At 40.6% G+C, this 11262-nt stretch overlaps 1 protein-coding gene and 1 pseudogene across 1 annotated transcript; both read left to right on the top strand.

The window, feature by feature from the left end:
* Positions 1-154: 154 nt before the first annotated feature.
* On the top strand, positions 155-3603 carry agxta (alanine--glyoxylate and serine--pyruvate aminotransferase a). The gene is made up of 11 exons (XM_034235690.1): positions 155-440; positions 759-951; positions 1811-1875; positions 1962-2062; positions 2155-2225; positions 2317-2401; positions 2475-2573; positions 2690-2759; positions 2934-3029; positions 3177-3305; positions 3426-3603. Exons 1-11 carry the CDS (start codon positions 282-284, stop codon positions 3531-3533), a joined length of 1176 nt encoding a protein of 391 aa, XP_034091581.1. The 5' UTR covers positions 155-281; the 3' UTR covers positions 3534-3603.
* A 2482-nt stretch (positions 3604-6085) lies between these two features.
* On the top strand, positions 6086-10701 carry LOC117559016 (annotated as a pseudogene).
* Positions 10702-11262: the final 561 nt, after the last annotated feature.

Below are 11262 nucleotides of genomic sequence, written 5' to 3'. Positions count from 1 at the left end.
TTGGCAGGGTAATATTTAAGCCTCACACTGGAAGAGCTGAAGTCAATGATTAACACTTGAGGACATGTTGGGTGACTTTGCTTATCTTTCAAATGGGAAACCAGCTACCTGAGCTGATTGGGCACAGAGCAGAGGCAGCATATGTTGACAGAAGAGGAGATAAAGCAGATGACCCCTGACCTGAGGAGCTCACTGGTCAGACTGAGGGGTGGGCTCAGCTCAGCCTCACTGCTCCTGCTTCACAGCTCTGTGGTTTCACTGTGCTCGTCTCTGCTGGGAACATGTCGCCTGTCTCTGTTCCTCCACCAAAATGCCTGCAAAAACCCCTGGTAGTTCCTCATCGCTACATGTTTGGACCAGGACCTTCCAACGTCCCACCACGGATCTTGAAGGCCGGGGCCAATCCTGTCATTGGACACATGCATCCAGAGATATTTGAGGTAACACACATGGTGGAGACTATGAAGGATGAGGGCATAATCCAAAACCCAAATGTATTCCTTTACTATCATAGGAAAATGAGACCTTGTGTCTTAATGAGATTGTACACCTGTATAAATAAAGGCTAAATAAATAGGAGACTAAGAATGTTTGCATTATTGAATTAAGGAAATGTTTTCTCAAAAGTTACAAATGACTTATTAGAAATGTTGCCAGTTCATTTTAGCTCATGATTAGATAAATGAAAGGGGTTAAGGGTGACCTGTGTTAGAACCCCTCAAAATATAATTGTCATGTTTGTTTACTTTATTTTATAGATAATGAGTGACATCAAAAGTGGGATCCAGTACATGTTCCAGACTCAGAACAGCATGACCTTTGCTGTGAGCGGCACCGGCCACGCTGCTATGGAGTGTGCCATCTTCAACACCGTGGAGGGGGGGGAAAGCGTGCTGAGTGCAGTCAACGGTATATGGGGAGAGCGAGCAGCGGAAATGGCAGAGAGGATAGGTAAGGATGATGGTTTCATATATTTCTCTGTCGAGAAAAACAAAGCTTACAATTCAGTTATTTCGGATTTATTTGTTCCTTTCCTGGTTCATTCTTTAGTTGTAAATCGAATACAAAGTTTGAAAAGGCTCAATACTTTTCAGCAGGGCACTGTAGCTTTCAGCAAACAATACTTCAATCAGGAAAGACTTCATATTTCAGCTGCTGATTAATGCACATTTGGTGCGGTAATATTTCCAGCAGCACGGCTCTAATGCCGAGTTGACTCAAAATAAACCACAGTGCCTATGTTTATCATAAGGAACATGTCTCCCATACGTATATGGATGTATAAAGGGCACTATGCCACCCTGCATATCTCCAGGTCTGAGCCTAACCCTTCTGGGGGATATACACAAACTAATGTCATTAGCAAACTAATGTTAACGTTTGCATTAAAGTAAAAGCTAAAACAAAATTGCAAAAACCTTATTGAGAACATTTTAGCTAATGTTAACGTTAGTTGCTAGCATTATTAGCATAGCCTGCTCCGTTATCAAACATTGACAAACTCATAAGGCAAGTTAGGCTATTTGCTTCTTAATTTAACTTAATAAGTTCAAGTTATATCTAAATATGAAAGTTGTATTGTTTACCATGGTGTTATTGGTGAAAGTCATTAAATACACGCTCAGTAGACTATTGATGAACGCTAGGGGCAGCAAACAGTACACTGCGCAATTGAATGCATTGGCAAGTAAATGTAATTCATTGATAAATTAGTACATAAACACGTGATTTTCCACCATGGGTCCTGGGTGGAATCTCTGCAAAGGGAATCAGTTGTTCGACCACAGAACATCATGTGTTTACCCTACAGGTGCCACAGTAAATACGATAGTGGCGCCCCCTGGAGGCTTCCTCACTAATGCAGACATTGAGCAGGTACACTGACTCTCTAGTTATCAGGTTACCTACATGACTTCCATAAAAGCTGCTGTCTGTGTGATCACACTGTTATCTCATCACAGGCCTTATCAAAACACCGGCCAGTGGTGTTCTTCCTCGCACATGGAGAATCTTCCACAGGAGTCCTGCATCCTTTGGATGGCATCGCTGAGCTGTGCCATAAGTAAGATGCCACACTCATTTCTCTTTCATCTTCACATCTAATAATAATTATTATATTGGCAGTTGATAGCTTGTTATGATGTGTGTCTGCAGGTATAACTGCTTGTTTCTTGTGGACTCTGTGGCTTCAATGGGAGGGACCCCTCTGCACATGGACCAGCAAGGTTCAATCCTGGTAGATTTCAAGTCTCTCTCAGCATTGTATTACACAATCTCTTTTGATAACAATCATTTTTGGATTGATTTTATTTTCAGGAATAGATATCCTATACACTGGCTCCCAAAAGGTTTTGAATGCTCCTCCGGGTACAGCTCCAATCTCCTTTAGTGAGAGAGCATGGTGAGAAATGAACATGCAAGTAGACTTTAAGGAATATGTAACACCATGTAATTAACTTTTAATCTGTTCACAGCCAGAAAATATTCAGCCGCAGGACAAAGCCTGTGTCATTCTTCTTGGATTTGGGTTGGCTTGCAAACTACTGGGGATGTGATGGCAAGCCGTCCAGACTGTAAGACATTTTCGTCTGCAGACAGGAACAGATTAGATTTCAAATTGTGCTCTCAAGTTCAGCGGTACTTGCACAATTTCTTAATATGGTCTGTCTTTTCCATGTCCCCTCTGTAGATATCACCACACAGGCCCAGTCACTGCGTTCTACTCTCTGAGGGAGAGTCTGGCTGTCCTTGCCGAAGAGGTGTTTTTTGTTTTGTTTTTGTATCCACTTCAATAGCTCTGTACAGATAGCCGTAGCGGTTTGTACAGTGACAAAAATATACCAACATAATAACAAAATGAAATGATTAGTTATGCATCAGCTGTTCTATAATGTTTTGACTGTCTGTCTTGATTCCTTTACTGTTTTTCTAAGGGTCTGGAGAATTCATGGGAAAGACATCATAAAGTGGCAGAGTATTTCCACCAGGGCCTCGAGAGCATGGGACTCAAACTCTTCGTCAAAGAAAAAGTGAGTTTCAAGTTAAATCAGATTATTTTGTTTCATAATTTACATTCTCACAGTTTTTCAGTAGAGTTAAAACTCAATAATGATCAACAATTTAAATGATGAAAAAGAAAGAACATTTATAATTTCTGATTTAAATGGTTGTTACAGAAAGCAAGACTGCCTACAGTTACCACCATTGTTGCTCCGCATGGATATGACTGGAAAGAGATCACAACCTACATCATGAAAACCCATAATTTAGAGATTTCTGGGGGGCTTGGACCATCAGCTGGCTTGGTAAGACAACAATCCTTCAAATACTTTGTATAACAGTTTGTTTCTACTTGAACAACCTATGCCTTCCAGGTCACATACGTCCTGTGAATGAAGCCTAACACCTGGTTGTTGGTTTTTTAGGTGCTACGTGTTGGACTGATGGGATGCAACAGCAGCAAGGACAATGTTGACATGGTTCTGGCGGCACTGAGAGACGCTCTTAAACACTGCCACAAGAGCAAAGTGTGACATGTTGCTGTTGGATGCTGTAAAGATAATCAAGGAAGAAACTGTGTAATAAACCCCTATTCTCAGGAACTGTCTTGTGTGGCTTTACCATTATTTGAATGAGAACAGTGGACTTGCCTGCATAACGCTGTAGTACCTTTTGTCAGCAGCAGTCGGTAAGCCTATTACTGCCAGTAAAATAACAAATATATATTAATAAATATATATTTTCTAAATAACACACTGTTATTTACTCACCAATAACACACAATTATCCTTGTTTTTATTTATTCGTTTAATTCTATAATCTTGGGCTTTTTAGCCGTAAATAAAGTCACAGGAAACAGATGTATAGGCCTATAAGGGACATATATATAGAAATTTGTATTCATTGGGACAAACCCCTTGAGATGCACCATCTCGGTTTCAAGGGGGTCCCGAAATTTCGAGCGATACACACCACAAACCACCCACTGAACAGATTACCCAAGATCCTCAGCTTGAAGCTCGTTGATTGGATGTTTTAGCCGCAATGCATGTTGGGATATGATGTTAATGCAATATGATATGATATCCGAAAAAATAAATAAATAAATAATACTTTATTCCGAGTGTTCTTGCTTTTCTCTTTGGAAGTCATCACATAACGGCATTGTAATACACGGTTCGGCTGCATTAAATATTACATATCTGCCGTAGTTCTTTATTTATAGAGCCCTGCTGAGAAGACTTCTGGACAAACAGGAGAACTGCCGCCAAAACTGAATACGTGACGTGGATCATAAATATATCAACAATTAAACAACATCTTGCATTTCTTTTCACACAATACGTCTCCTTGCAGTATCAACATTAATTCGGCTGACTTTTATATTTGATCCAATTGGTAGATAGGCTGTATTTACACCATAACGGTGCACAGCTGATAGAAAAGGACTTAAAGATATTACTGATTTTCTTTGAATATAAGAATGTAAATACTGAGTTGAGAGAATAGATGGGAGACACATCTATGGAATCACAATTTCAATAGCTTACCATTAAATGACGGATATGCCTTTCTGTCTGTGATGTTTTACAAATCAGATATTAATGTGTAGAAGTAAAACATGAGAAATAGTATGGCAATATCCTGTAAAATGATGTAAAAACATGAATAAATCTAAATATCTTCAGATGTTATACATACATAAGTGTCCTACACTAATAACACAAAGTTATTATTAGTATGCTGTGTGTACCTTGTGTGCACCGCCTAGTGGTTAAAGCACGTTATTGAATTATTTTTGTTGAATAATGTTATTTGATGAGACAAATATTAAGAGTACATACTTTCATAGGGGGAAAGTAGAAGGTCAATGATCTAAATATAGAATATAAAAAATCAAGAAGATACTGTAAGTGATCTATACAATAAAACAGTTTAGTGCTGGATGTACAAAGATATTAATATGAGGATGTGTAAAACAGAAAAACTAATTAACCTTTATTTACACATTAAAGAATACTTTAGGTTAAGGTCTTCTTTCAAATAATAAAAAAGCTTTGGGGGTATCAAAAGATAAATATTAAGCCTGACAAAGTACTTAACGTCTAATATATTGCTTTCCTGCAATGTTAACTATGTTGAAGCACTTATTTTAACTGATATTATACACATTAATTATACTCTTATGTATGTAGATAGAATAAGAAATGTGCAGCATTTGACAGTTTAATGGTGGAGGTACACACATATTGATAGATGTCTTGTAATGTCACTGTTGCATAACTACACCGTAGTTGTGTATATGATATGTCAATAAACCTTAGAAAATCTTGAAATCTTGAAAGGGATGTGCAAAATAGCAATTATATACAATTTTTAATAAACTATTAGTAGAGAATAACGAGTAATGAATATACTTTATAGAGATCTGCAGATAAATGTCTTCTCAAGCACCAACTATCACATATCTCTCCTGATTGTTGGCACTTGACAATCACCTTCCCTGAATTTTACTCAGGTGTAACTAAAGTCTGATTTAAGGGTTGTTTATATTTCACATCATTAATCAGAATCTGCAAAGTAACTCAAATAAATGTAGAGGAGTAAAAATACCAGGTTAACCTCTGAATTGTAGTGGAGTAGAATTACAAAGTAACAATAAGCTGTGTGGGTATATATTAATGCTGCCCATTATGGATACAAGCGATTTTCACCCATGTAGTAATTACATGTTTTAAATGTGCACACACCAATTTGTTTCCTATCGCCTACACTTCCAGGGCTACACAGTTTAATACTGTCAACTTCTAATTTTGGGGAAAAGAAAAACGTCTTTTAAAACTACAATTCCCAGTAGAGACGTGCCATAGAGAACATGTTGCGAAACACAATAGCCAGCATGTGTAGTTCTGTGGGGCGTTCAAGTCCAGTTTTGAATAGTCTGCCGTGGTTTCGTTCCATTTCAAAGAGCTTGACGCTCGGTGTAACCTTGGTGCACTGCCACTCCAACATCCAATCCCAGAGCTTGAAGATTAATCACGGGGTTTGTCAACGGGACTGTCGTCCCAAACGATAGCTGGGGATTATGGGTAGTGTAGTGTCTTCGGCTATCCTTAACTGAATTTTTGTTCGGATATCATATCGCATTAACAACACCACATCTGGCGTCACAGAGATCTTCTGTTACTGTCCTTTGTTCTTAGAGGAAGTACAGAAAACACGTAACTCTGGATTTGTTTTAATGTTTGAGGTGCAATAAACGACAGCAGCTTTTTGGCATGTTAAAACTATTATTTTCTGCCTCGCTCATGAGAGTAACAGCTGGAGAAATTACAGCCTCGCCTACTGATTTAAAATGTGTGCTCTAAAATGATATTTATAAATGACTATTATCATTATTATAAGCAAGACAATAAATGGCAAAGATATGTAGAAAATAAACGTCTTTGAGATACGTTCATAAGAAACGTAACGTGGGAGAAAATACGTTTCTGGCTAAACGTAATTGAGAATGCAGTTTAGTTCTGTGGGAACGTAATTTTTAGGAGACAGGGTTGTATGGAGAGACCATGTTTAGTCCTACATTATGTATGTGTGCGAGTGTTTAAATATGCACTTTTATTGAGTCTTGTCAAGGATAATTCATGTTTCTTGGTAGCATACACAACTAAATCAGTGGCTTTGTAGATATCACAATAATAAAAATCTATATTACCTTAATAAAATCTCTAAATATCACCCAAGTAATTGTTTGAGTTGGACATACCAAAATAAATGCGTACAAATCCAACAGTTAATTTTGTCTTAAATTATTACTATTATTTAAGTTGATTACACGAAAATAAATAAGTATTTGACTAACAAATTATATTTTTAAGATTGGTACATTTCAGTCAAAATATTTGAGAATTGGCTAATTATACTGATCAGTTTCAGGAACAGCAATTATTACTCATTCCAAATCAATATTCTTCATCTTTAACAACAATTTAAGACATTGAGTAAATTACACTAAACGTCATGAGTGGACCCGATTAACAATCGCGCGCAAATACAGTGTGCTCATGGGAAATCTACTTTTCTATCTGCACCACATGTGGCAACAAGCAAGTAGACACCACCACAAGAACCACCAGGAAAACTCCCTGAAAAGTAGCCAGCTAGCAAACGTTAATGAAATATTGACCCTGTCTTTGTGCATATACAACTTATAGTGTGTAATTATCTAAATACTGTCACACTTGTCTTGCAGCCATGCTGTCGTAGGACAGGTCGACTCTAGTTCTCTGTCCGCTTCTACACACGCATGGTGGACACAGTCAACCAGGTGAAGTGAAGCTAACCTTTTACTCGAGTAAAAAGTAGAAACATTAGCACCTGCTTTGTCCGCAGTTGTTGTTTTAACGCACCTAACCAACCAGCTGTCTGTGTAGCATAGTTAGCTGTTTATTTTAAGCCCCTTTTACACTGTTATTCAGAAATGCTGTAGTAAAGAAGATCCACCATTACGTCGACTTTTTAATACTTAACCAGACAGTGCCAGCATAATGCTGCCCCAGTGTGTGATATTAGATGGCATGCCGGCCTGACGTGTAACACAACAGCGCACGCGAATATGTGTGTCTGTCTGCATGTCCCACCATGCCGGAATAACGGCGCAACAGTCTCTCCTTGAACAGGCTGTGAAGTATGGAATGCAGTTTAAGCCAAAATTAAATAAACACATAAATAATTAAATAAATATATATATATATATATATATATAAATATGAAATAAATAAATAAGGTTATGAAATGCATTCTGAAATAAATAAATAAGGCAATTAATATATATATAAATGTACATTTAAATACACTTTTATTTATTTCATGGGACTTTTATTTCATAATGCAACATTTATTTATTTCAAGAGACTTTTATTTCATAATGCCACATTTATTTATTTATTTCAGGGGACATGTATTTCATAATGCCACATTTATTTATTTAAGCTTCTTAGTGGGCTAGATCTCCACTGTAACTTATGCTGAACAGCTAGCCTGGTTCCAGGATAAGAGATCAGTCTATAAGAGATCAGTCTATAAGAGATCAGTCTATAAAAGCTCCGCCTATCGACCAATGAAATCTCTGTGAAAATGATGTCACCATTTGTGGATGACACTGTGGAGCTCGGATTTTGAGAGGCGCTCTCAGGCGGGAGAGGATTTTTAGGGACAGACTAAACCCTTTGGCTTACTGTGATGAGTATTTGTATGAAAGATACAGGTTCTCGTCAGAAGGGCTGACTTATCTGTGTCAGCTCCTCGAGCCATATATTGCTAATGCCACACATCGGAGTTGTGCCCTTACAGTGCCGCAGACTGTATGTATTGCTTTGCGCTACTTTGCGAGCGGTAGTTTTCTGTATGCTGTGGGTGATGCAGAGAACCTCAGCAAGAATACAGTCTGCAGTGCTATTCATAAGGTCACATGCTCTGACAGGGCTCGCAGAGTCCTTTGTTGTGTTTCCTGGCACATGTCCCACGCAGACGATCAAAGAGGGATTTTACAGCATGGCAGGTATGTGATTATATCTTTACAGTGAATGTTGTTCCTATGACGTACACTGTTTTATAATAAATGCAGCCTACTATTTCATAGGGTTTCCCAGGGTGCTTGGCTGTATAGACTGTGTACACACATACCGATCTCTGCGTCCCTGGGAGAAAATGAAGGTGACTATGTGAATCACAAATCATTCCACAGCCTCAACATTCAGGTAAATCTTGCACATTCACGTACGGCCCCTACACACGGCGGTGTGCGTTGTCGCTTGCCGGGTGGGGGGGGGGCTGAAACTCGACCAACAACCAATCACATGAATCTCCCGCCCCAGACACCCAAGCACGCGGTTTGATTGGCTAGAGCTTGTACTGGCATATTATTCGATTGGCTGACGCCTCCGTCGAAGCGTCAAAAGTAGGACATTGCTCTACTTTTGCAGCGAGCACCGCGAGAGAAGCTACGCTTTGCTCCCACAATGCAGTTCGGCGAATCGTGACGTCACCCCATTCAAAGTGAATGGGCAGAAGCGTTGAAGCGGCAACGCACGCCGCCGTGTGTAGGGGCCGTTATAGAGCACACATTGAAGTCTGGGTGATTAAAGGAAATCACACATTTAAATATTCACACAGTACATGTGTTCACTGGATCGGTTCGCAACCGAGTGTGAAGCGGCTGGGATGAGGATCAGCACCTCCAAATCTGAGGCCATGGTTCTCAGCAGGAAACCGATGGACTGTCCACTCCAAGTAGGGAATGAGTCCTTACCCCAAGTGAAGGAGTTCAAGTATCTCGGGGTCTTGTTCTCGAGTGAGGGAACAATGGAGCGTGAGATGGGCCGGAGAATCGGAGCAGCGGGAGCGGTACTGCAGTCGCTTTACCGCACCGTTGTGACGAAAAGGGAGCTGAGCCAGAAGGCAAAGCTCTCTGTCTTCCGGGCCATTTTCGTTCCTACCCTCACCTATGGTCATGAAGGATGGGTCATGACCGAAAGAACGAGATCGCGGATACAAGCGGCCGAGATGGGTTTTCTCCGCAGGGTGGCTGGTGTCTCCTTAGGGATAAGGTGAGAAGTTCGGTCATCAGGGAGGGACTCGGAGTTGAGCCGCTCCTCCTTCGCGTCGAAAGGAGCCAGTTGAGGTGGTTCGGGCACCTAGTTAGGATGCCACCTGGGCGCCTCCCTAGGGAGGTGTTCCAGGCACGTCCAGCTGGGAAGAGACCAAGGGGTAGACCTAGGACCAGGTGGAGGGATTATATCTCTTCGCTGGCCTGGGAGCGCCTTGGGATCCCCCAGTCAGAGCTGGTTGATGTCGCCAGGGAAAAGAAAGTTTGGGGCTCTCTGCTGGAACTGCTACCCCCCGCGACCCGACCACGGATAAGCGGGAGAAGATGGATGGATGGATGGATGGACAGTACATGTTTCACACTTGGACTATCTTTCTCTATAGCATGGACTCATTTCAAATGAACATTGATGCTACACTGACTATGATGCTCTTATTGTGGAAGTAGGCTTGTTAACCCCACATGCTTTTGCAGGCCACATGTGACCACAGGTGTCTCATCACAAGCCTTGAGGCAAAGTGGCCTGGGTCAGTCCATGACTCGAGGATCTTCTCTGAGTCTTCACTGTGTCACAAACTGAAGCAGGATATGACAACTGTACATTATTATTGTTTTGCGCTTCTTAAACTGCCTTTTGTGTATACTTATGGAAATGTTCCTTTATCTTCAGGGCTCTTCAGTGGAGTGCTGCTCGGGACAGGGGTTATGCCTGCCAGCCTTTCCTGATGACCCCGTATCCTAACCCTGGTGAAGGGCCACAAACCAGTTTTAAATGTGGCCCATGCCACAACCAGGGTCAGGATTGAAATGACCTTTGGCATATTGAAGGCCCGATTCACCTGCCTGCTGGGGCTCAGAGTGGCCCCTGAAAGAGCATACCGCATTATAACGGCCTGTTGTGCTGCACAAGATTGTCACAATGAGGAAGGAGAGGGCCCCTCCTGCAAACCCCCAACCTCCTGATGTGGTAGACCCCATCACCCTGGACTACCGTGGCAGGGCTGTCAGAGAAGCTATCACGTTGTTATTTGCTCAATAAAAAAAGAACACACAGAGAGAGAGAGGCCTTGGATGATTTATGTAGGAGTTTTTATTTTTCCAGCCATTCCTGAAGGAAAAAGAGAAAAAAACATATTTTTTGGTTTACTTTTTCTGTAAAGAAAAAAGGGATTTCTCTTTTAGGTATCCGAAAAGATACCTTATTTGATTTGAAAATAAATTACTGAATGTTACAAAATTACCTGTCTTTCTCTGTACAATTTTTCCACCTCCAGCTTGTTTTTTTTAATTAAGAGCTTTCGGTGCTCTATGAGGAGGTCATTCAATTGAATACTTTGGACTAGGGTCCGTTTGTACAGGGCCCTCAGTCAGTGCATGACATTAAGGATTTTTGGGAGATGGCCCTGTGGGCCATCTAAGCTCATTTACAGATGGCCCTGAGCCCAATAGAGATTGCCCTGAAAAATGCGCGCGGACGAAATGACGCACAAAGGGTTTGGGGGGCCTCCCCCTAGAACATTTAGATGTTTGCAGGTCTTAGATGCTGTCTGGTGCATTCTCTAGACTGAATTATAAGATGAACCACCAAAATATTATATTGTACAATTTCAATTTTATTCTTCATTTCACTTGTTTGTTTGTTCTTGTTTGTGTTT

The sequence above is a fragment of the Gymnodraco acuticeps genome, unplaced genomic scaffold, assembly GCF_902827175.1.
Source record: "Gymnodraco acuticeps unplaced genomic scaffold, fGymAcu1.1, whole genome shotgun sequence".
In the NCBI taxonomy this organism is placed as follows: Eukaryota; Metazoa; Chordata; class Actinopteri; order Perciformes; family Bathydraconidae; genus Gymnodraco; species Gymnodraco acuticeps.
The sequence above is the reverse complement of the archived record's forward strand: the minus strand, read 5'-3'. Positions and strand labels throughout refer to the sequence as shown.

Coding starts and splice junctions, on each gene's coding strand:
- agxta (XM_034235690.1), top strand. CDS start 282: ATGTCGCCTGTCTCTGTTCCTCCACCAAAATGCCTGCAAAAACCCCTG. Junction 1,876..1,961: donor CTAATGCAGACATTGAGCAG/GTACACTGACTC, acceptor ATCTCATCACAG/GCCTTATCAAAACACCGGCC. Junction 2,402..2,474: donor TCCTTTAGTGAGAGAGCATG/GTGAGAAATGAA, acceptor ATCTGTTCACAG/CCAGAAAATATTCAGCCGCA.